At 43.2% G+C, this 26,138-nt stretch overlaps 1 protein-coding gene and 1 long non-coding RNA gene across 4 annotated transcripts; both read left to right on the top strand.

The window, feature by feature from the left end:
- The first annotated feature begins 750 nt into the window (after window positions 1-750).
- On the top strand, window positions 751-10,309 carry LOC134473507 (nascent polypeptide-associated complex subunit alpha, muscle-specific form-like). 3 transcript variants are annotated; one of them, XR_010043757.1, is made up of 3 exons: window positions 751-7,524; window positions 7,807-7,878; window positions 10,170-10,309. XR_010043757.1 is itself a non-coding variant. In XM_063237980.1 (2 exons), the coding sequence occupies exons 1-2, from the start codon at window positions 4,454-4,456 to the stop codon at window positions 7,817-7,819; spliced, it is 3,084 nt and encodes a 1,027-aa protein (XP_063094050.1). In that variant the 5' UTR covers window positions 751-4,453; the 3' UTR covers window positions 7,820-10,151. The 3 variants fall into 3 exon arrangements, 1 of the variants encoding a protein (XP_063094050.1); XR_010043758.1 differs by lacking the exon at window positions 10,170-10,309 and adding an exon at window positions 8,217-10,151; XM_063237980.1 differs by lacking the exon at window positions 10,170-10,309 and having other exon boundaries at window positions 7,807-10,151.
- Window positions 10,310-13,909: 3,600 nt separating this feature from the next.
- LOC134473508 (uncharacterized) lies at window positions 13,910-25,696 on the top strand. The gene is made up of 4 exons (XR_010043760.1): window positions 13,910-15,299; window positions 17,580-21,528; window positions 22,362-23,650; window positions 24,984-25,696. It is a non-coding gene; the product is annotated as an uncharacterized LOC134473508 (long non-coding RNA).
- Window positions 25,697-26,138: the final 442 nt, after the last annotated feature.

Genomic DNA, 26,138 nt, shown 5'->3' with positions numbered 1-26,138 from the left:
TATTCCTATACAAATTACACTGAAAATACCAACAGCAATTTACAAAAAAGTAATCTTCACTTCAATTATCACATCTAAATCAGTCTGTGCACATGACCACAGCGTATTCCATAGACACATAATACTCACACTGGGAGCACACGTTTTGCTGTCCTACTCTTTTTGTAGGATGTACTTGATATCTCAATGGTTTTGCTGTTTTGTCAAGGTTATTGTGCTATAGAGTGTGTAGCCAACAGGAACATAAAATATCAAAAGAAGTTCTTAAATTCTTACTGTGTGTTGTGCCTTTAGAATACACATCAATGGGGCTGGGGGTTTAGCTCAGCACCATAAGCACCTGCCTTGCAAGTAGGCAGTCGTGAGTTCAATCCCCGGTACCGATAAAAAAATGAAAAAGACAAAAAAAAAAAAAAAAGAATACACATCAATATATTTTCACATCAAAGATAACATCAAAAATAGAAACCTATGTGAACTGCAATGTAAACAGAAACAAAAATCTACCACATAAATAAGCTTTGCTTCAACTGTCATATCCAAAGCAGTCTTTGCACTTGTCATACCCAAGGCAGTCTTGCATGTTCCATACACGAGGGACACTTCCACTGATAGCATGTTTTGTTTTCCTGTATTTTCTTGTAGGACACAGTTGAGATCTTTTTGTTTTCCTCTTATCATCGTGGATCTAGGAAGCTGTGTGTGCCTATTCACCTGTCAGCTCACCAGTGCACTCCACAGTACTTCACATAATTCACTGACAAGAAAAGCTGGATTTTTCTCTGCTGTAAATAATCTCATATGAACTGTAGTCCCAAACCATAAGAACATTTCTGTTCATAACATCATCTGGTTTATTATTCTATGAATAAACACCTTGTGGCTAAGTTCAAGCTAAATGTCTAAATTGAAAGCATAAAAAGTCCTCACATGCACAAGGGCATGCATTATGCCAGAGTTGACCCATCATTTTCCATGAGGCCTTTACATTCCTGCAATCACTATGAGAAATCCCTCCTAAGCACACAGATCCATAAATGCTTTCAGTTCAGCACCATGTCATAAAACATTTTTGAATATGGCTAATGGTGCATAGAGAACACTTTACTTGAATTTTAACCTCTGTATATTTCACAGAATCTTGTAACATTTCATGTGTTAAAATTTCCAACTCTGAATAGCAGTATCAGCATTCGTCCAATACATTTCACCCTTGCCAAGTCCCTCACTATATTTTTGGACTTAGTATTAACATTAGATCATTTCATTTGGTTATGTGGCCATTTTGCAACATTTTCACTAGTCAAATATGTATTCACATTGTTTTGTCATCTTAACAAAGGAGGTCAGTATCAGTATCAGTTGATCTTTGCTCCACTTCACTGTCCCAGGAAGTTTGACTCACATGGCCAATTTCAAAGTCCTCTCCCTCCTCTTCATCGACATCCATCCATCCACAACACTCTTCTGTTATGAAAGTGTTTTGTCATAATGGATCATCTTCATCACTCATGCATGAGTAATCTGACGATTCATTCACTTGTGACCTCCTCCAAGATATAGTTTTCACATGCCATTGTACAGAACTGGGCTATTTCCACCAGAAAAATCAAAAGAAAGCTTTTAAAAAGACAAATCCTGGAGTAATGGGAGATTATTGAACCCTCTTTGATGCTTGAATAAACACACAAAAGCAGTTAGATGGAGCACAACGTGGGTGAAAATCCCATTTTGAGACTTTTCCACTTGCTCACCCACTTCATTGTTTGACACAGCAAGTTGGTAATCACATAAACTGCTTTCCAGTGTTCCTCAGGGGAAGGTAGTGACATGCCCAGCTGGCTATTGCACTAAAGTAAAATTTACTGGTACAGGATAGGCCTACTGCATGTGGTTATGTTGCTACCTACACTCTAATATGTCCTTGTGTCTCCTGAAACCTTTTCTTAACCAAAGACCCACTCCAACAGTAGAGTGGCCAACTCTTCTGTATTTGGCACAGAGGACTTTTACTTTGTACTTTTTCTACCTTCTTGCTTTGCATCTAATTGGGTGAGGTTTCCCATCTCGTCTCCCAGTCTCTGCTTTTGATTGGGAAGACACTGCCCCTTCATTAGAAGGGAATTAGAGCTTGCAAGAGTTTGCCTCTGTCAGGTGGCTGTTTCATGAGCCTTGCAGCATCTTGTCCTTGCTCTTTTTCATCTTCTTCTTCTTTATTTTTTAAAATTTTATTTTATTTTATGTTTTTCGTATCAGGGATCAAACTCAGGACCTCACACTTGCCAGACAGATCTTATGCTGCTGAGTTAAATCCCTGGCCTAAATAGAGGATAAAACCAAGGAAAATAAAACAGAACAAAACCGATCAAGATAAACCAGTATAAGTGATACAGGTCTTTAAAACTTAGAAAATCAGCAATAGTTACCATAATGCCTCTATCATCTTCAAAATAGCTGCAGATACCTTTGGACCTGGTAAAAATCAAACAACAGAATAGAGCAGAAACAACAAACACAAAACAATGACTGCAGTAAAGGACTTCAAAACAAGCTCACAGTAAGTCCAGAATGGCTACCATAACACATCTTGCTATCTTTTGAACAGTTGTTCATGGCATCAGATTTAATATAATCAAACAAAATGAAAGAATAAAACCCAACCAACAAAGCAATGAAAATGACATGGTTTCCAGGCAGGGCCCACCCCCTTGTGAGGCCTGGTTCTCGCTCCACAGTCTGCGAATGCTGCTGACTGGGAGAGAGGCTTGGGCGTGGCTGTCCCCACTCCAGCAGCAGCTGTCCTGCTCTTCTGCAGGAGTCATTCGTTTTGGAGTCAATGGGCTCGTCACCTGTGTAAAAGCTATTTATGTTTTCTTTGAGGATGCCGTGGATATAACTTTGAAAATCCCAAGGCCACCCCAGGGTGGTGTGAATCCGTGGCAGTTAAACATAGCCATATACAGGATGCTGCCCCACATCTGGGGAGTGAGTTTGTAGTTTCCTCCACGTATGCCACACTGTGTCTCAGGAAATACAGTACTACAGGGTGCATTGTTTTCTTTTCAATATGTGAGCCTCTAACATGTAGAATACAAAACCAGTCCTGATTTTCATAAAGGTCCACATATTCAGCTTTAACAGACTTTTCTTCAGACTTGAGTTCCTGCAAAAAAATTCTCCTTTGTGAGCCAGGGTCTTGCTCTGTAGCCCAGGCTGGCCTTGAACTCACAGTGATCATCTTGCCTCAGCCTCCTGAGTGCTGGATCACAGGCATGTGGGACCACAGCTGGTTCTTTCATTTCAACCTAAGGGACTCCTCTACCCAAGGCAGGCCTAGTAGGAAGGACGGACATTCTTCAGTGCTTGCATCTAGGAATGTCTGAGCTTTCCCCCTCATTTTAAGGACAGTTTTGCTGGATGTAAAATGCTTAGTTGAGAGAGCTTTTTGTTTTGTTTCACTGTTTCATTCACACAGCACATGTCCACCTGTTTCCTTCTGTCCTCCTGTAACAGAATATCCCGCACCCCAGTCAGTATACTGCAGTTCTTAGTTGTCCAGGTAACAGTTCTGTCTCTAAGAAACGGCTGGTCACTGAGACGCCTAGCTGGTCACTGTGATGCACGCTGCATAAACCAACCCCAATCAACAAGCCATTTTGCCCCGGTACTCCCCACTTGCTTATCCTATACAGGCCTCAGACCATCAGAGATCAGGCCCTGATATTCTGGGAATGTACCAATCAGTGCCCGTTGGTGTAAATAAATGTGTCTCCAACTCCTGGGTGTCCTTTCTGTGACTGTGCTTGCCGCTGCTCTCCAAGGATTTTGAGGATAAGTCTAATGATTATGTTTTTGGGGAATTGCTGTCAGCTGCACAGGCATTAATTTATTTGTCATATTTTATACACTGAACGTTACGTTATTCTAATGTAAGTGAAGTTGCAGCATCACTTTGACACCAGTAAGAATTAAGAGCAAAAGGAACTGGAGATGCTGAGTGTAGACATCATGGGATCTCTAAATGCAAGAGGTATTACAGATGCTGAGAACAGATTCTCAGAACAGAAACAAAAAGGGATATTGAAGCATCCTACAGGTCTGAATTTCTAAAACAAAAGTGTCAATCTCCATAACTCACATTAGTAAGACATTTTGTAACATTTTTCTGTTAGAATCAAAAGACCCTCATGGCCAAGAGTGTGATGAGTGAAGTGGAGGTGACCAGCTCTGCCTGGGCCCACTGGCACCATGACCTCACAAGATCCCCTGTGAGGTCACAGCAGTTAGCTGTGTAAGGTAGGGTGTTCACCCCAGAGACTCTTTGTGGGTGAAGTAGATTGGTGTTTGGAGTTGAGTTGGCGTTTTGAGATTCGAAATTTTTGTCATTGATTTTATAAAGCCTAGTTCCATCAGGGCACCCTTCGAGGTGGGTAAAACATCTTTGCTGGACGTCATGTCATCGTCCACAGAAATGTCATCGTTCACAGGAAACTTCCATCAAGACTATGACGTGCTGATGCCCCTTGGTGAGGGTCACTTTGCCAAGGTGGTACTCGCTGAACATGTGAGCACAAGGATGCTGGTAGCTGTGAAGGTACTTCAAAAGGACAAGTTGAGGCCTACTGCTGTTAGACGGGAGGTCAGCATCCTAAAGGACCTTCAGCACCCCAATATCATTCAGTTGCTGGAAGTGTCAGAAAATAGTACCACTATGTTCCTGGTAATGGAATATGCACGCGGGAAAGACCTGCAGCGACATATCAAGCGTGCTGAGAGACAGAAGCTGCAGGAGGAAAGGGCACGGCTGATATTCCGAGAACTCCTGGAGGCTGTGCAGTACTGCCATAACAGGGGAGTCATCCATGGGGACCTGAAACCGGCGAACATATTAATGGACCGTGAAGGCCACCCCAAGCTCAGCGATTTTGGCGTGGCTTTCAGGTTCCTTCCTGGCCAGGAGGTGACCACGTGTGGAGGCACCCGAAAGTATGCTGCCCCAGAGATATTTTTACAAAAGAAATACCAAGGCCCACCACTGGACATTTGGTCTTTAGGGATACTTTTATTTGAGATGCTCGCTGGGGTACGCCCATTTAGTGGGAGCCAAACACGACTGACAAAGGATGCCCTAAAGGGGCGATACCAGTTTCCCCAGCACTTCTCCAAAGAGGTGCAAAGCTTAATAAAGGGTCTTCTCAACCCTGACCCAAGAATGCGCCCTACTTTAGAGAAAGTAAGGCAGCATCCATGGCTTCAGCTTGAATCTGTCCCTTGTCATCCTCCTCAACTGCTCCCCAAGGCCACAGAAAGGGCAATATTGCACATTATGGCTGGGAAGGGGTACAACCGGCTGAAGGTGATTGATGCAGTGAAGTGCAGAAAATACGATCCTGACATGGCGCCCTTCCTGCTACTACAGGACATGGCACTCGAGAAACTCCACTTGAGGTCTGAGGTGAAGCCCACACACAAACGTGAGGCTGAAGATCTGTTTGAACAGTCCACAAACAAAGATGAGTATACAGATGAATATCAGCCATCTTCATCTCCTCCCCCTGTAGCATCTCACAAACCAAGCCGTGCTATTGCTACTACCAAGGCCTGCCAGCCCAGCCATACTACTACCATCAAGTCCTGCCATCCAGGCCCTTCTACTCCCAAAGCATCCCGTCAACCAAGCCCTGCTTCTCCCATCAAGTCCTATCATCCAGGACCTGCTACCCCTAAAGCATCCCGTCAACCAAGCCCTGCTTCTCCCATCAAGTCCTACCATTCAGGGCCTGCTACCCCTAAAGCATCCCGTCAACCAAGCCCTGCTTCTTCCATCAAGTCCTACCATTCAGGGCCTGCTACCCCTAAAGCATCCCGTCAACCAAGCCCTGCTTCTTCCATCAAGTCCTACCATTCAGGGCCTGCTACCCCTAAAGCATCCCGTCAACCAAGCCCTGCTTCTCCCATCAAGTCCTATCATCCAGGACCTGCTACCCCTAAAGCATCCCGTCAACCAAGCCCTGCTTCTCCCATCAAGTCCTACGATACAGGACCTGCTACCCCTAAAGCATCCCGTCAAGCAAGCCCTGCTTCTTCCATCAAGTCCTACCATTCAGGGCCTGCTACCCCTAAAGCATCCCGTCAACCAAGCCCTGTTTCTCCCATCAAGTCCTACGATACAGGACCTGCTACCCCTAAAGCATCCCGTCAACCAAGCCCTGCTTCTTCCATCAAGTCCTACCATTCAGGGCCTGCTACCCCTAAAGCATCCCGTCAACCAAGCCCTGCTTCTTCCATCAAGTCCTACCATTCAGGGCCTGCTACCCCTAAAGCATCCCGTCAACCAAGCCCTGCTTCTCCCATCAAGTCCTATCATCCAGGACCTGCTACCCCTAAAGCATCCCGTCAACCAAGCCCTGCTTCTCCCATCAAGTCCTACGATACAGGACCTGCTACCCCTAAAGCATCCCGTCAACCAAGCCCTGCTTCTTCCATCAAGTCCTACCATTCAGGGCCTGCTACCCCTAAAGCATCCCGTCAACCAAGCCCTGCTTCTCCCATCAAGTCCTATCATCCAGGACCTGCTACCCCTAAAGCATCCGGTCAACCAAGCCCTGCTTCTTCCATCAAGTCCTACTATACAGGACCTGCTACCCCTAAAGCATCCCGTCAACCAAGCCCTGCTTCTTCCATCAAGTCCTACTATACAGGACCTGCTACCCCTAAAGCATCCCGTCAACCAAGCCCTGCTTCTTCCATCAAGTCCTACCATTCAGGGCCTGCTACCCCTAAAGCATCCCGTCAACCAAGCCCTGCTTCTCCCATCAAGTCCTATCATCCAGGACCTGCTACCCCTAAAGCATCCGGTCAACCAAGCCCTGCTTCTTCCATCAAGTCCTACTATACAGGACCTGCTACCCCTAAAGCATCCCGTCAAGCAAGCCCTGCTTCTTCCATCAAGTCCTACTATACAGGACCTGCTACCCCTAAAGCATCCCGTCAACCAAGCCCTGCTTCTTCCATCAAGTCCTACCATTCAGGGCCTGCTACCCCTAAAGCATCCCGTCAACCAAGCCCTGCTTCTCCCATCAAGTCCTATCATCCAGGACCTGCTACCCCTAAAGCATCCCGTCAACCAAGCCCTGCTTCTTCCATCAAGTCCTACTATACAGGACCTGCTACCCCTAAAGCATCCCGTCAACCAAGCCCTGCTTCTTCCATCAAGTCCTACCATTCAGGGCCTGCTACCCCTAAAGCATCCCGTCAACCAAGCCCTGCTGTTCCCATCAAGTCCTGTAAAACCAGCCGTGCCTCTACTGAGTCATACTGGCAGCCCAATCCTGCCTCTCCCGGTGAGTCCTTCCAGCACAGCCCTGGGACTCCAAATGCTGCCTTCACTGCTGCCCCAGCCCCTGTCAGCAGTAGGAGGTGGGGCTGGAAAACTGTCAAGAGAACCATGAGAGACTGCCTGCAGGCCCTGTGCTGCTGCCCCCTATCGACGTGCAAGTGTCACAAACACAAGGTGGTCGCAGTGTAAGTACTGCACAGTAGAGAACCAGAGGTCACTCAAGGAGTCTGAGTGGTCCGGCTGCTTCCTCACAATGTGCTGTGTCTCGATATCATTTTCAACTGTCAGGGAAGAACTGTAGGGAAGAGAGGAGGGGAGGGAGAAGGGTAGGTGTGGGCAGAGGCCAGGTGTGGGTAGGAGGAGTTGCAGTGGGGTCTGCTGCAGAGGAGGCTGGAGTGACCACAGCCACCACTGTATGCTGTGTTTCCCAGTGAGCGTGCATTACACATGTCTCCTTGCCTTTGTAGTGCAGATCCATGATCCCTCCTATGGATGTGGTCATCCTGACAGCGAGGTCAGCCACACAAGTGGAAGCCACAGTGAGTTGCCTTGCAGCCCTTTGTGCAGGGAGCTGGAGGGGAGAGGAGGAGTCAAGATCACTAGTGTATCCTGTGGGCGAGAAGCAGAGGGAGGGGTTGGTGCACAGCATGGGAAGGCTGCACAGGCACCAGGAACTGAGAGCCAGCGAGAGGAAGACATGAGGAACAGGGGGGAGAGTCACCTGGCTTGTGTCCTGCTGTCTGAGGGAGGCTGCCCCAGGGACAGGGAGGGCTGGGCACCATGGACCTGACCACAACCTCCCATGAGGATGCAGGGAGACCTGGGTACCATGGACCTGACCACACCTGACCACTACCTCCCTTATTGTGCCTGGCAGTAGGGTGTGTTCTGGGAAGAGCAAGGGGTCATCTACCATCACCCCCACACATCCCCATGAAGAGACATGGACCCAAACCCTGGTCTTCTGAATGCTGTCCCCAAGTCTGTGTCTGCAAGCCTTTGAAAGGAGCCCATTGAAGTCTTGTGTCAGTAAACAGAGACTCATATCCAGCCTTGAGGGCACACAGGCATGCGTGTGGTGGGGACAGAGTTTGGAACAAGAGAAATCTCCACACGTGATGGTGTTGCTTGCCATCGTGGGAACAGTGACATTTGGTAAAGAGAAGACATTCGTGGCTTCCAAACTGTGGTCTGTGTTTGCAGCACCTGGGGCAGGATCTGAACCAGAGAGTGTTCAGGGCAAGTTGGAACATGCACATAACACATGTCATGGTGCATCTTGCTTCTGCATTTTCTCATTTTCTATCTTTGTACTTGTTTTCTGCCTTGAGGCTTGTAAATTGCTTATGGTCAGTAGTTTATTACTAGTATTGGGACCTCTTTAGGAAATGACTATTTTCAGAGATGTTCTGTAGGGGTAGCTGGCTTTGGATTCTGTCATCCCAAGATTTTGCCTCTTCTTTTCTTAAAGGAACTTTTTTTTTTTTTTCAAAACGAGAAACTATGGAATTTCTTTTTTGGTACTGGGAGTCAAACTCAGGGTCTTGTGTTTGCCAGGCAGGAGCTGTGCCACTGAGCTCCATCCCCAGCCCTGCCTCTTCAGTTCGGTAGGAATGAAGGGCTGCTGCCTGTTTGGCCCAGCACCCAGTTCTTATAGTTCTGTAGTCCAGAACTACAGGATTGTTTGTGCCCCTCAGACAACTGAGGTGGTGGTGTTCAAAGAAGATCAGTTGATGCCAATAACTCTGTCACTTTGGCTAACATAGTACAATCAGCTATAACAACTGCAACCAACACAGCCAGGAAATGATAAACTCTTATGACCAAGGACATGCCTGCTTTAATCACAGGTATGAGATTTGTAGTTACACAGCCAACTATAAGGCAAAGCAGAATATTATATACAGTAAGTATATACTCAGTAGAGCAATTTGCCCTAAAGGGAGAAAATTTATTAGGGATACCAAGAAAATATAGAAAAATAAAAGAGAGATAAGAAGACTGAAGTACAAAGGGAGATTACCAGGCCTTAGAAAATGAGTGATAAAACAGGAGCAAAAAGCAGGACCAAAAAAGAGAGAAAAATACAAAAGCTGAGAACAATGTACACAGGCAGGAAAAACAAAACACAAAGACAAAAAGTTCTCTGACTTTAAACCTGTGGCAGGCCTCTGCGGTCTGTGGTCTTATTGCAGTGTCCAGTGCAGAGAAGACAGTGGAGGCACTCCAAGCCCAGCTGCGTGCTGTCAGATCCCAGCAAGCCTGCAGTAGTGTTTCGGGCCCCTGAGTTAGCTAGAAATACTATAGGCAGGGAGACAGGGCTAGGTCCTGAAGGAGCCAGTGCAGGAGCTCAGATACCTTGCAGCTAAGGGGAGACAGGCACCTCCTGCTGTGGGCCAAACCTCAAGACAAAAGATCAAACAAATACATCCATAAGGACTGATGTTCTAAATAGCTTCTTAGCACCCCACAGAAGTCAGGAGTCACCATTCCAACCCCCTAGGGAAGATTCACTGCTCTCTAAGAATGCCTGCTTTCTAAGTGGCTCACTTCCCCATTTGTCCCCAATTTAATGAATTTACCTGAACTATTAATCTTATTGGTTAACCATAGTTCTGCCCTACCTTATGCCCATCTGCCTTGTGAGTTCCCAGTTTTGCCCACAAGTCCATCTCATCCCATGATTTTCCTCTATAAACGTCCCTGGGAAAGACAGAGTCCCACTGCTTGGGACTCCTCCTGTCTCTCTCAGACAGAAGCTTGCTTTCTCTCAATAAATATATTTTACTCTTTACCTCTATTGTTCCTAAAATTTACTCTTTGATTTTAGAGAACACGAATTCACCTTCAGCCGGTTGTACCCCTTCCCAGCCATAATGTGCCCTTTCTGTGGCTTTGGGGAGCAGTTGAGGAGGATGACAAGGGACAGATTCAAGCTGAAGCCATGGATGCTGCCTTACTTGCTCCAAGGTAGGGCGCATGCTTGGGTCAGGGTTGAGAAGACCCTTGATTAAGCTTTGCACCTCTTTGGAGAAGTGCTGGGGAAACTGGTATCGCCCCTTTAGGGCATTCTTTGTCAACTGTGTTTTGCTCCTCCTGACATAGTAGGTCAGGAGTTTCACTCCCTTATATCATTTGGAGGTCTTCCACTGAGATCATTGGAAAGAGGTGAGAATTTGCTTTTGCTTCATAGACTCTCAAGTGGGACTTATTTAGGTAACAAATTTTTATGCCTCCAACTTTGCTTTTATATTTGCCAGTTACTTTTGATAATTGCTTGCTATTTGCCCGTTGTTTTAAAGTGCTTTGTCTCATATAGTTTTATTAAAATAATGTAAATCAGCTGGGCATGGTGGCTCATATCTGGAATCCCAGCACTCAGGAGGCTAGGGCAGGAGGATCCTTGTGAGTTCCAGACCAGCCTGGGCTACAAAGTGAGCTCAAGGCCAGCCTGAACTGCATAGGGAGACCCTGTCTCAGACAAACAAACAAACAAACAAACAAACAAAAAATGTAATATAAATCCAAGTTTAAACACAGGAAAATTAAAAGGTCATGATATTTCTTTAATGCTATATACTAGCAAAAAGAGCTTCCTTATGTTTGTATAATGCCAAAGTACCTGTAATGCTACCTACTGTTCTGTATGCGACCCCCCCCGCCCCCCTCTGGGTGACCTCATATGTTAATCAATACTCCCTTCTGTAAAAAATTGTAAATCCCTGGGAACCTAACCTAATTGATATGTTAACCATTGTTGCCCTCTACAAATAACAGATGTGGTACTAAAATAAGCTGACAAAGGTTTATTAACTACTGCTAGGCTACTCTGTCCTCTGCTAAGGAAAACATTTCCTTAGCAGATTTCCTGATCCACCCCCATAACCCTTTTATAAACTGTGCTCTCTACAAAAGAGCTAGAAAGCTTTAAGGGGGACACACAGCTTTTGCAAGCTCCACCTGCACTGTGTCAGTGGGCCTAGGATAAAATAAATCAGCGCTGTTTTTTTAAAATAAAAATATGTATGCCCATTTTTGAATTCGAGTTTGGGCTTTGGAGGGCTTGTTTGTGGATTACAAGATTAAGGGGCTCACCTGGGAGTACTGGGGGACCCCTCCAAATTATTTTTTCACCGATCGATTGGCTTAACATCTGTAAGTATTTGGTTTTTTGCCTGTTTGTAATCTGAGTGTGCACATTTGTAACTGCAGATAAAATGAGACAACTTCCAGGGGCCTTTTTGCCCATTTTGTAATTTAGGGCTTTTGGGGCCCATTCGTAACTTTGGGCTTCGGCCCGTGTAGGGGTTTTTGCCCATTTGTAATTTGAATGTGCACAGTGACTGCAGACAAGCTCGCGCTTTTTCTGCACTGGATTCTGGGGGCTCTCGCCTACTTGTAATGTGTGTGGCCTATGCCCGTGTGGGGGACCTAGGCCCATGTGTATGGCCTAGACCCGTGTGGGGGACCTGGGGCTGTGTGTATGGCATAGGCCCATGTGGGGGACCTATGCCCATGTGGGGTGTTGGGGCCTGTTTGTGTTTTAGGGCCTGTTTTCACCCAGCAATCCCTGGTACTGATAAATTTTTTTTTTACTAACTTAGGGGCTTGTTGTCCATTTCTGTTGCAGGATCAATGTGGCTTATTGGACTCAAGGTTCATAACAAAAATTTCCTTTAGCTTGCCAAACTGGGGGCAGAAAAACCTTCATTTATGTCTTTAATGTTGGTTTTATCTTTTGTGGCACCTTGTTTAATGTTTTTATCCTCAACTGATTACTTGCAACCTCGGCATGTCTTTTAAATGTATTTTTCTTTATGGTTAAAATGTGAATATATGTGCGCATATATATGTATATTTATGGTTTTTAAAAATCATATTAACTTTTGCAAGTAAAAACCAGGTCATACTATAATTGAGCCAGTTAAAGAAGTTAGTTTTTAAAATGTAGCATTTTAATGTGGTGAAAAGAAATAAAATGATTACATAAGTTTTAGACTACTAAAAGAAAGTCATTTCAAGCATTTTGTTAAAGGTTTTAACAAAACCTAAAAATCAAGAGAAAAAGTAATTGACTGATAATAAATTTTAAAAAGTGGTTTTGTCTTAAAATAAAAATGTAAAAGAGAAAATGCTTTTTGTGCTATGGCTATCAAGAGCAAAGAGCTCAACAGGATGATTTGCAATATTGTGAGTTTGGGTGAGGGGAATTTCCAGGAATGCTATAGATTATAAAGACAAAGTTGAGATTTTGATTGCTTGCAAAAAACAGAGAAAAAAAATTCATCTTCTACTACAATAAGCTGATCTAAATTTAAAAGAAATAACTATTATGCCTAATGTGACTGGTGATTATAGAGATAAAATACAAGTTCTTGCATGTGCTGTGGATATCTGGGAGATTATGCGGCACAATTACTTTTGTTACCTATGAAAAAGCCTTTTTTTTGTTAAGTATGTACTTTCAGTAAAACAGTGGCCTGCCATGTGGGCAATGGCCCACCCTGGGACAAAAAAACAAAAACAAAAACAAAAAAAACAGTGTGCCATCCAGATAAAACCTGCCTGTGATCCAGAATGCCAAAACCATGTTTTCCTTTTGTCCCACCCTAAGTGGACAACCAGAGATGAGGAGGTTCCTTATGGGTATTGCCAGTTGTTCTCAGTAGCCATTAGGGCACCCCAGAAAACCTACCTTTTGCCCAAGAGAGCAGAGGTGAGGCAATTGGCTCAACAGAGACTTATTAGTCTCCCTCGGGGTTTTCTGAAAAGAGTGCAAAAGCCCTATCACATTTATACACCAGTAGTGCCTAAAAATGCAAGGGCCATTAATATTGCCTTTGTAACCCAGTCGGCCACTGATGTTAAGCAAAAATTGCAAAAGTTTGAGAGATTTGAGGAAATGCCCTTCAGTCAGTTATCAGAGGTTGCTTAAAAGATATTTGACAACCGGGAGGACCCTAAAGACCAGGCTTAAGAGATTTCTGCTGGGCAGAAAAACTGCATTGGTTGTTGGACTTTCCATAAAAAAATAAAAATAAATGACTCTTTCCTCCCAGCAGATGCAAGCCATCCAACAGATTCCAGTCCCTGTGACTAAAAACCGAGTGCAAAAATTTCTAGGAGCCATAGTCCTGACGCAGAGTTTGGGACCCTGGCAGAGGCCTGTTGCCTATCTTTCCAAGAGACTTGATTATGTGGCAGCCAGATGGCCACCTTGTCTGTGGGTGTTTTCCTCGGTAGTCATCCTGATAGAGGAGACACAAAAACTGACTTGTGGACCAAAATTCTTAATTGTCTCCTCCTATTCGCTGGAGACTCTCATCAAGCCTCCACCGGACCAATGGCTGCCCAACTCCCAAGTCATGCATTATCAAGCATTACTTCTAGATCTGACTACCATCAGTTTCAAGGGGACAGCGGCTTCAAACCCTGCCACTCTGCTGCCTGATGATGCCCCTCCTTGCCCTCCACATCTGTATTGGGGACCAGACTTGACAGATGAGCCACTATTCAGAGTTCCTTTGTATTTCTCCGATGGAAGCAATTACATTTATCCAGGTAAGTGGGTTGTGGGAGCTGCCATTACTACAGACTCTCAGATTCTATGGGAACCAAGCCTGGAGCCAAAAACATTGGCCCAACAGGCTGAACTCATTGCCCTCACTGAGACCTCAAGTTGTCAGTATGCATTTGTTACTGCCCATGTTCGTGGGACCATTTATCAAGAATGGTGCTTATTGGCTTCTGGGGCCAAAAGATTAAAAATGTTTCCCAAATTTTGGACTTGTTGGCTGCCATCTGGATGCCAGGAAGAGTGGCTATTATCCACTATAGAGCCCATTGAGCAGGAGATGGCCTTGTTATATGAGGAAATAATTTGGCAGATGCCACCACCCAAAAGGCAGCTGTAGAATCAGTGGGGATTTGAGATAGCCCTGACATCACTGCATTCCCACCTACTTTGTCAGAGCCTATTTGCACTTGAAAAGACTTGCATTTGGGGGCTAATATCAAAGCTTGCCCAGTCTGTGAGTCTCAGATGCCCTCAGTGCCATTTGGTGAACCCAAAGCAGCCACTCACTAAGTGGGACTATGCCTAGAGAACACTGGAAGGTAGACTTTACAGAAGTGGGGAAGCCTGGACTTCAATGATATGAGTATTCACTTATAATGGTTGATACTTTCACTGGATGGGTAAAAGCTTTTTCTACAAAATCTGAGTCAGCTCTGATAGTAGTCAAAAAACTCTTACATGAGGTTGTCCCACAATTTGGCCTCCCCTTATCAATGGGGCCTTACAATGGGCCGGTTTTTATGGCCCAGATAACTCAAAAACTAACCAAAGTCTTGCAGATCAATTGGAAACTCCATTGTGCTTACTGCCTCCAAAGTTGAAGACAAGTAGAAAAGATAAACCAGACATTAAAGATGGTAATTACTAATGGCCTTAGAAACTGGTGAGAACTGGGGAGTCTCCTTCCTTTTTTGACCTCTTGTATGCACAGTGTACCCTCTATGTTACTGGTATTTCCCCTTTTGAGGCTTTATATGAGAGAACTCCTCTTATACCTAAGATTTTTGAGGAAAAATTAGCTGATTTAGCTAATCAAGATCTTATTAAGTCTCCCCAAACTCTTTAGCCAGTTCTGACTTCCACCCACTGGTTATTTTGACAACAACATCCTCCACCTGCAGCCCACTGAGAGAACAAACACCCTTCTGTAGAGCCTGAGTCACCTGTGCTCATCAAGAGGCTTCACCGTGGATCTCTTGAGCCATTGAAAAGGTCCCTACATTGTAGTCCTCAGCACTCCAACTGCTATCAAAGTAGCCAGAAAGCCTGCCTCGATGCATCATTCCCACTTCAAGCAGGTCCTGGCTTCCAAAGGCGATCAACCTACAGATAAGTGGACTGTCATTCCCTCCAAGGACTCTTTAAAGCTCAAGACTGCCAAATGTAACTAATAATCTTGTGTTCTCCCTTATAGAAACCCCAAGGAAACCTCTATCTGGCTTGTAAAAAAATTGTTAATTATGTGACAAAACAGTGAATTTAAATGTTGGTTTTCTTTCTCCTTTTGGTTAACAGCTTTAATAATGACAGCTGCAAGAAATTTGTTAATCTTCCTATTGGGCCTTGTATTATACTCAGATTGGAAAACTATGTCAAAGATCAGGTTCAAATTATACAGCTTATGATTTTAAAGACGCAAGGTTATAAACAGGTACCTATGTCTGAAAACCCATGAGCCAATGATTTGGTGCACTGACTAAAATCAGTGGGGAATGCTGTACACTAGCAAAAAGAGCTCTGTTACGTTTGTATTATGCCAAAGTACCTGTAATGCCGCCTACTGTTTTGTATACATTTTCCCCCCTCTGGGTGACCTAACTGATATGTTAATCAATGCTCCTGTCTGTAAAAAATTGTAAATCCCGGGGAACCTAACCTAATTGATATGTTAAACATCGTTGCCCTCTACTAATAACAGATGTGGTGCTAAAATAAGCTGACAAAGAATTAACTAATGCTAGACTACTCTGTCCTCTGCTAAGGAAAACATTTCCTTAGCAGATTTCCTGATCCACCCCCATAACCCCTTTACTTTGTAAACTCTGCTCTCTACAAGAGGCTAGAAAGCTTTAAGGAGGACACACAGCTTTTGCAAATTCCAACTGCACTGTGTTACAGGGCCCAGGATAAAATAAATCAGCGCTGCTTTTTGAAAATAAAAACATGTCTTGCCCATTTTTGAACTTGAGTTTAGGCTTTGGGGGGCTTGTTTGTGGATTACAAGATTTAATGGCATATTTTTATTATTTTATTCTTTCACATGTTATATTAGTTGCTAAAGTTACTGGTATTCCTTGCTTAACTATATTTAGACAATAGCACCACAGATAATAATAGAACACCCTGAATAGTCTTTAATATAAATTTCTGTTAAATGGTTTTCTTAAATGAAATCTAGTTCAGACTTAGAAAACATACATGCCTGCAATAAAACATGGGACTCGTTCCACCATTTAAGAAGCACTAGGCGGGTGGCCATGCTTCCGGATTTGGAGCACAGGTTTCATTGAGACAGACTGGCTCTGCTCCTCCTTTATACTCCAGAGGAATGTCAAGCCTGTTCTGTTTCCTTTGTTTCACTTTATCTCTTACTCTCTTGCCACTTTACATTTTCCTAATAAAGGCATATAAAAGTGGGAAAAACTCTAGATTATTCCAACCTTTTCCTTTTGAGTTAAGCCCATAGAAAATGAGCATTTGCTAATGCCAAGAACAGGGAAGTCATCTTAGATGAGGGACACATACCCCATCTCTGGGTCAGATGAGACATCAGAATTGTGCCTATTCAGGAGAATACACATGAGAGCGGTGTCCCAGCTCAGTGTTCTGGGCAAATCTCCTTTGGAAATTAAACCTGAGACACAGTGGGGAGAACCAGTTTCCATGGGGCAATGGAAGCAGCTATCCTTAAAAGCAGCACACATAGGGGACGTAAACCTATTTAGAATAAGGAGGCTTTCCAACCTCTCAAATTATGGACTTAAAAACCTTTATTATAAATTGATAAATGTGTAGGTAATGATCTTGCAGTCTTTTAATTATCCCTTATAGAATTTTGACACACAGTGGTCACTGTGCCAGCTAATCATCCTTACAGCAACTGCCACCCTCAAAATCAGAGGCTAGCTTTCCCCAGCATCTGTTAGGTGAATCCCCATTGAAGCCAGTGGCCAATGGATTCAACAGAATGTTGACCAGACAGGCAGCTGGATTCCTTTTTGGAGACTGATTTCTGGTTATCTGAGGCAATAGAAACTGAGAACTGAGGGTTCCTGGCCAGAGCAACACCCTGGTTGTCACCCAACATTTCCTCAAAGGACATTTGCTCATGACCACTTAAAATCTCCCCTTTTCTATTATCCTTATTTCTCTGCTAGTAGACTAAAAACATTCTAAACTTTTCAATAGATCTTTAGATCACTTAGACTACCCATCCCTTCAGAGATTATACTGAGGTAGTTTGCAATGATTGCTTACATTCCATAGCAGCTAGTAGGGAAATGATTTACCTATGTTAATTAAAACTAAATAGACTTGAACAATTATTTATAAGATGACAATATGTAATCTATTAACTAGTGATTTCTATTTTTTTGAAATTCTGTATTAATTGTACTCTTTTTCTGTTTTTTCTTTTCTCTTTAAATAAAATTTTTTAAAAAGTAGGACTTCCGGGACAACATGGTGGACAGATAGCAGATACTACGGAGGCTCTCTGAAAGGCTTGGTTCAGAAGTCAGGAATGGTGCGGACTAAGGAGACATAAGCCGGTAGAGATATGCTCTGCTGACTCAGGAACAAACTGGGCTGAGAGAAACCAACTTGGAATGCAGTCCTGGTGCTAAAACAGGAACAGAAAAGCCTCGGTGTGGAGTCTAGACCCCGCGCCAAAGGAAGCCATGATTTGGGTTTCCTGGCGCACTGCGGCTGGCTGCCTCTACATCGGCTCGGCAAGGACAGAGACACGCAGAAGCTCTGAGAACGGGAGTCTGTGAACGGAGTCGAAAACAGGATAGCCAGGGAGGCGTACACTGACTTGTGGTGAGGTGAGTGAGAGAAACTGACACTCTACCACAGTTTGACTCCAGTGGAGGACTTTCTGGGCCCAGGCAGTCCTGCGGGAGCAGGGCGCGGTGGCGACTCCAGCCACACATTCCCCTCTCGGACGGGATTGGTGAAAAGTGCCTGGCCTGCGTGACGCTGCTGGTGGACTAGGTAGGCTGGCCCAACCCAGATCCCAGAGCCTGACGGTGGCCCGGAGGGGCGACTCCCATGTAGGCTGCCTAGTCCGTAACTCCCTGGTGCACTGCGTTGGGTGGGAACACCTAGTCAGCACAATTCGATCAGGCTGTGGCTGACAGGGAGGGAAGCTGGGCCTCCTGTGTAAACTTGCATATATAAGGAACAGAAAATATGGGAAAAGGCAGCAACAAGAACGGCTCCTCGGCCCCCAATTCTGAGAAACAGGCAATAGCGGACACCGCACCAATAGACATAAAGCGCCATATAGAGAGCCTCATAGACCAATTCAGGAATGAAGTTATCAACGACCTGAAGCTAGAAGTATGCAGAATAGTTAGAGAAATGCTAAGCACCACCCTGGAAAAAACAGATGGTGGAATGGAAGAACAGAAAAAGAGGGGAGAATTGTTTGATGGAGAAAACAGAGAAAGCATAGAGTATGTGAAGCAGGTTCAAAGGGACTATCAAGAAACTAAGAAGTCTATCCAAGACTGGCATAACAGCTTGAAGGAAACTAAGGACAGACTATCTGAACTGGAGGGCATGCTTGTAATATGGGAGAATGAAATGAAAAACTTCTTAAAAATAACAAAGAAACAAACAGCAATAATAGAAAGACAAGAAGATGATAAGAGGATCCATAACTTAAGGGTTAAGAACATAAAAGAAGAAGTAGGGACACAAACAAGTGAACTACAAAAGCTACTCACAGAAATAATCCAGGAGAATTTTCCTAATTTAGCAAAAGGTAAAGATACTCAGATGTATGAGGCATACAGGACCCCAGCTACCTACAACCCAAACAGAGCAACACCCAGGCATATAATAAAAATTCCAGAAATTCAATAAAAGAACAGAATATTAAAAGCTGTCAGAGACAAGAAACAGACCACTTACAAGGGAACACCCATCAGAATTACAGCAGATTTCTCTGCACAAACCATCAAATCATGAAGAGCGTGGGGGGAAACAATTCAAACTTTTAAAGATAATAATCTCCAGCCAAGATTGAGATATCCTGCACAACTGTCCCTGGAAATTGATGGAAAAACAAGGTGCTTCCAGGATAAAGAGGAACTGGGGGAATTTGCAACCACCAATTCAACTCTATAGAAAGTATTGCAGGATATTCTAAAAAAAAAAAAATACAAAGAACCCAGAAATAGTGGTGGGGAGGCCACAACGAATGGAGCAGAGAACAAAATGAAGAAGACAAACTGACAGCTACTGACAGAATAAGAGCTCAACAGAAATGAGACAGAGAAGATTGGATGATAGGAACAGCTATTTTGGAGAAAATGACATCTTAATAGGTAATACTGATTTAGTATCATCTTGTTTTAAAGTCTCATCTAGCTTTTGTTCTTCTGTCTCCAATGGTCTAAATAGGTTGTATCTTATTGGAGTTTATTATGTACGATAGTATAAGCAAAAACCTTTTAAAGACAAGGAGATTATACAGAAACCATTGTTCATTTTCTGTTAGTCGATTCTAAATACTCTGTAATGCTGTCATTCTCTTAAATGGTTTTACATTGTTTTGATAAACTTAATGCTACCGTATACGAAGTTGTACTCAAGGACTTCAAGGAAAGAGTCAATATGGTAATTACTTTGGGTTGGAATTATCTGGTGGTGAAACACTATTCTGCTTAAATGTTTATGTTTTGATCTGCGCTGTTTCGCTGTTATGCCCTTTTTTATCCCAATCTCCACTCCATTATTTACTCTTTTATTTTTATTCATTTAATTAAAGGGAAAAATAGCAGGATATATTATAGTAACCCACTTTGACTTTCTATTATCTCAATTTGAAGCCTTGTATTACTCTCACCATCTTGTTTTTGACTGATGTTCCCCTATTCTGTTTTGCTGGATATTATCAGGTTCGAACGTTTAGGCATCAGCTGTGAAGATAATGAGATTCATTATGACGCCCATTCTCGTTGACTTTTATCTACTTTTGAAGACCTACAAAGTCTCCAATGGTTTGCTTTTGTCGGTTTTGTTCTTTACTGTTTTGTTCAATTGTATTATAACTAATGATATAGGCAATTCAATTAGAGATAGCTGGAGGCATTATGGTAACCACTGTTGATCACCGTGTATTATGTTTTTACATTATCTATTATGTCCACCCTTTTGACTTGACCGATTCTGTTCTGTTATGTCACATTTGGTTTTACTCTCTTCCAAAAAAGCAATAAGAACCGTGGGAGCAATGAAACCCAAAATGTGTAATAGTCATTGTACAAAAGAGAGGAAAAGAAAGTGCTCTAAACTATATAACTGCATGTATATTTAAGTGTATAAGTTAGAAAATGATATCACAGAGTTTTAAATCATTGAACAGAACTGTTTGCAGTATCATTGTTGGAATGTCCACTCTACAAGCTTTAATTTTGTGACTTTAACAATTATTTCTAAGATGGCAATATGTAATCCATTAACTAGTGATTTCCTACTGTTCATTTTTTTTCTGTAAATCTGTATAACTTGTACCCTTTCACTGTTTTTTTCTCTTTTCTCCTTAAATAAAATTTAAAAAAAAAGTAACTAGGATTTTCTGTGTGACTAGAAGACTGATGTGCCTCTTTCTAACTTAAAATGTGACTGCTAGATGATAATTTATAAATTTAACCTGTGAGCTTCAAAGATACAGAAATTTAAATGAAGTATAGCCTTGTCCTGTTACTAAGAAAGGTTACCTAGATAATTAAGTGAGAGACAAATGTCTGGAGACTCTTTTGCCCAGATTAAGGAGTAATGCTCCTCCAGTCAGTTGTTCTATCTATCTCTAGAGGAGAGTTACTCTAAAAAACCTGAAAAGTACTCTACCACCAACTCACCTTTTAATGTATGCTCCCTTATAATACATGTTTACAAAGTCATGCTTCCTTCGCTAAACATTCTTTATGGAAACAAAGCTCATGAGCTATCTGGGAATATAGGATTGTGTGCCAGTTCCAGGGTAGATAGGCTGACAGAAACTATGGTCCATTCTCTCCAGAAGGCATTCACCTGCCCTGGAGCAGTTTCAACCCAAGAGACACGTGGGGAACATCTATCAAACAGGAAAAAAAAGGACACCTTATTTTAACTCATTTTATGTATAACTAGATAGCTCAATATCACTCATAGCTCATCAAACGGTCCTTAGTTCAATGCCTGGGTACAGAAAAGGTTTCATACTTATGCCTTGCTTTTACATTATAGACATGGACAACAAAATGTCAAAGCCCATTCTCCTTTGGAACACATTCTTAGGCACTAGATGTTCGAGCCTTCCATGTTGAAAAAGATCCAATTGGTATTTCTCTGCATGAGTGTGTGGCCTACCTACCCCCAAGAGCCTTAGTGGAATACAGAGGTAAGTATTAATTATGATCCTCTTTTACAACTAGAGACATACAATGAAAAGGAGGGGAAAAGGTCAGTGCTGTCCTACATTCAGACTTTCTATGCATTGGGAAATACTTCTTATTTATATTCTAAATGTAAATGTGAGTAACAGGAAAACTCAGCACCTTGGGCTCTTAAGGCATCTTCTACCCAAGAGCCGAAAATTGCACCTCCTGAACCTTTAGAACCTGAGGACAAAATAGCCTTAATCAAATCCTCCCCCCCTTTTTTAATGAACCTAAGGTTTCCCCCACCTGCCCTTCCAGCCTTAAGGATAAAGCTTCTAGGCCAGCTGTAATCCAGGCCTTTCCAGGACTATACCCATCCTTAGCTGAGTTTAAGCAAGCTCCTCAAGGGCAGTATCCTTTGCAGGGAGTACATGGATGATCTGGAACTTCCAGAATTCATGTACCTTTCTCTCTTGGTGACCTAAAACAAATAAAATTAGATCTTGGGAAATTTTCAGATGAGCCTGACAAGTACATTCAGGTCCTTAGAGGACTTACTCAGGCATATTAAGTAGATTGGAAAGATGTAGTGTTACTCTTAAATCAGACATTCATTTCTAGTGAGAGACACGCAGCATTACAGGCTGCTATTGCCTTTGGATATGAATACCATATTGTCAATTTTAGAAGGCCAGAAGATAAAGGGAAATAACTTTAGCAACTAGTTTAAATTTAACTTGTGCAAGAATAAAATAATAAAAATATGCCATTAAATCTTGTAATCCACAAACGAGCCCCCAAAGCCCAAACTCGAGTTCAAAAATGGACAAGACGTGTTTTTATTTTAAAAAAGCAGCACTGATTTATTTTGTCCTGGACCAGCGACACAGTGCAGTTGGAGTTTGCAAAAGCTGTGTTCCCACTGGATCACAAACAGTCCCTATGCAAGACTCTTACTGGGCCCACAACCAGGTGAGTGATTGGATTAGAAATCATTTCCAGACATGTGTTCTTGAAGGCTGAAGAAGAGTGAGAACTAAACCATTCAATTATTTTAAGTTATCAGTTATTCAATAAGAAAAGAAGGAACAATTTTCTGCCTCCTTAGATGGATTATGAGAGGCATTGATAAAGCATACTTCTTTAGATTCTGATTCAATAGAGGGACAAATTATCCTTAAAGATAAGTTTATTACACAGTCAGCCTCAGCTATTAGAAAAAAGCTACAAAAGATGGCTTTTCCTCCAGATAGTCCACTTGATACTTTATTTATTCATTCATTTTGTGTGTGTTGGAGTTTGTGGATCAAACACAACACACATTTGACAGGCAAGTGATTTTGCTACTGAGCTAAACCCCCAGCTCACTTGATACTTTAGTAAAAGTTGCCTCCTCAGTATTTTATAACTGTGATGAGAGGAAGGTCAAAGAGAGAAAACAAAGAGACTGAGAAAAAGCAGCTGCTTTTGCGCAGCATTAAGAGAAACAGACCCTAAGTCTGATTCTCAGGTCTCCAAGAAGAGCTCAACGATGACTTTCACCTGCCATCACTGCCACAAGCCAGGTGACCTTAAGAGGGACTGCACTCAAAAGCCCCCTGGGCCATGCCCTGACTGCAGACGTGACCACTGGATGTCAGACTGCCCTCTCAGCCCAAGGCCCCACCAGGGTTCAGATTCATCCTACCTTTACCTCTTATCAAAATAACAAATACACCTCAAAACCTAGGCCTCAGTCCGCTTGAAATGCCTTATGGATGCCCTTTCCTCACTGATGATTTTCTCTTTGTCAGAGAAACAGATGCCTTATAAAAAGACATCACCTCATTGGCTAAATTCCAGCAAACTCTTCAAGAGCTTACAGAAGCTCAGCCTACAGAGAAAGGAAAACCTATCTTCCACCCTGGAGATTTAGTACTGGTAAAATCCCCTCCCTCATCAGCCATTGGGAAGGACCTTACACTGTGATCCTGTCGACTTCTTCCATGCTGAAGACAAGAGGCCTGGACACTCGGATGCATCACACCTGACACAAACCCTGGAAACTTGAGACTATCACTGGATGTGAACAACCACCCACATACTCCTGTGAACGCACAGAAGACCTAAGATTCCTCTTCAAGAAGAAAACAAAGACTTCAGGTAAGTAAGGCTACTATTAGCCCTTTTACTGTTCCCTTCACCACTGAAAGGAGGATGCAACTCCTTTTTAATGTGGGCACAAGCATATGCAAAATCATTACAACACACCTCTTGCAGGATATGTGGCTCACTGCCCTTGTCCAGTACATCAGGACTTCCTTGGTGGGTGTCTCCACTTCAAGGATGTGATTGGAATAAATTACAGGACTATAGTAATGAGATAACAAAGAAGTTCAGTATTCATAGTTCAGCCCACAATTGCATAGTAATAAAATGGCCTCTGAATATTATATTCTTAATGATCCTGTAAATTACATTGCTAATGATCCTGGACATAATCAGATTTTTTTCTTATAATGCCACTGGAGCCTCTCTACAGGCCTGTAAGGCCCCTGGTAGATAAAAAGAAAGGTCCTATCCTAAGGGCCAACAACCATAGATATCAATATGGCTATTTTCAAATATGGGATGAGTATCTATGATTAACTCCCACCATAGGATATCTCAGTAGAAAATCCCCCTTATGTTGGGAACAAAAACACCACTTTTATTCTGGTTGGCCTAATGCCACTACCCACCTGGGGTGGACAGCCCTTGAACAATGTGGACACACAAGTAACTTTTCAGGCTAATGACTGGTTTGCAACAGACTGGTTTAATGGCCCTGGAATCAAATGGGGAGCCCCGAATGGCACTCATTGGTCTTGTGGAGCCTATCTGTGGCCCTGCCTGGGCTCTGGATGGATAGGCAGACGCACACTAGGATTTGCATGGTTACAAGGCAGGAGTATCAAAAATGTCGAAAAACCGGCAAATTTACCCACGTACAACATCGAAGGTACAGAAGTGTGTTCCACTGGTATGATCATTTGGCCTCTGTGTTTATCCCTTCCCTAGGATTAGAAGACATCATGCAATGTACTGAGGCCTTGACTAACTATACCGAGTGGGCCTTAAATGACACTGCTGCTGGTCCCTCTTAAATAAGGAAAAAAAAAAATAATGAGACAGGCTGTCCTTCAAACTCAGATGACATTAGACATTCTAACAGCAGCACACAGAGGCATTTGTGCCATTGTAAAAACTGAATGCTGTGTATATATACTCCTGACTCTTCTGCTAATATCTCAGTAGCTATTCAAGACATTAGATACCAAGTTAACAATATGTAAGGTTCTTAAGACTCCTGGACCTTGTCTTTCTCCTTCTTATGGAAATCTATTACTAGTTCCTATTGGTGGAAATCTTTGTTACCTATACTCATAATTGTTCTACTGGTTTTATTCTTTGCCCCATACATACTCAACTGTTTCTTTGTCTTTGTCTCCTCCAGACTTAGAGCTGTATGCCTACCCATGATGAAAATGCCTGGTATCTATTGAGGGCCTCTAGACAGGATCTCTGCAGAAGTATCTCTGACTGCTGGTCACCACTACAACCCTCTTCAGCCTGAAGAAGCCAGATCAGTCATCACCCATGACACCCTCATGGCAGTTCTTGTTACTTCTTCAGAGAGGGGACTGTTATAAGCAGCTGAGTTAGTTAGAAATACTACAGGAAGTGAGACAGGGCTAGGTCCTCAAAGGAGCCAGTGCAGAAGCTCAGATACCTTGCAACTAAGGGGAAGACAAGCACCTGCTGCTGTGGGCCAAGCCTCAAGATAAAAGACCATACAAATACATCCATATCCTAAGGAGTGAAGTTCTAAAGAGTTCCCCAGCACGCTGAGGAAGTAAGGAGTGACATTCCAAACCTTTAGGGAAGATTCACTGCTCTCTAAGAATTCCTGCATTCTAAGTGATTCCCTTCCCGTTTTGTCCCCACTTTAATCAATTTTACCTGAACTATTAATCTTATTGGTTAGCCTTAGTTTTGTACCACCTTATGCCCATCTGCCTTGTGAGTACCCAGTTTCCCCATGTTAAACCCTTTGTATGCCATGATTTCCTAGAACCGTCTGGAAAATATAGAGTCCCTGGCAACCCGCTTTTGTCTCTCTCTCAGACAGAAGCTTGTTTTCTCTCAATAAATGTATTCTACTCTTAACCTCTGTGGTTCCTAAAATGCATTCTTTGATTTTAGAGGACATGAACTCACACTGGACATAGTGGGCTGGGAATTTCATTCCCTATATCAATAGGATCAGGGCTGAGTGCTGATTCTGGTGTTTTCAACTCCACAGAAGGTTAGGCTGATCCCGGCCTCTGGCTGTGGAGCTGACTGAACTGTTCAGCCCAGGACACACTGGATGTGTCTCACCAGGCTGACTTTGGCTCCCTGACCCTGGACACCTCCTGCATTTCTCCCTCACCCAGCCACTGTGGGATTTCAACACTACGAGGACTGAGATGAAGCCAACCTGCAGCTGCTCAGAGTCTCAGATCAGTTGAGCTGTCCCTAAAATGGCTTCTAAAAGGTAGTTGATGGCAGCCCACTGAGGTACTATAAGTGTGGAGAGCAGTAGCTTATATGCTCCATCCAGCTGCTG

The sequence above is a fragment of the Cavia porcellus genome, unplaced genomic scaffold, assembly GCF_034190915.1.
Source record: "Cavia porcellus strain 051 isolate PalLab524CR breed Dunkin Hartley unplaced genomic scaffold, mCavPor4.1 scaffold_27, whole genome shotgun sequence".
Classification (NCBI taxonomy): domain Eukaryota; kingdom Metazoa; phylum Chordata; class Mammalia; order Rodentia; family Caviidae; genus Cavia; species Cavia porcellus.
The sequence above is the reverse complement of the archived record's forward strand: the minus strand, read 5'-3'. Positions and strand labels throughout refer to the sequence as shown.

What these genes read in the sequence shown, in the direction of transcription:
- LOC134473507 (XM_063237980.1), top strand. Translation starts at nt 4,454, where the DNA reads ATGTCATCGTCCACAGAAATGTCATCGTTCACAGGAAACTTCCATCAA.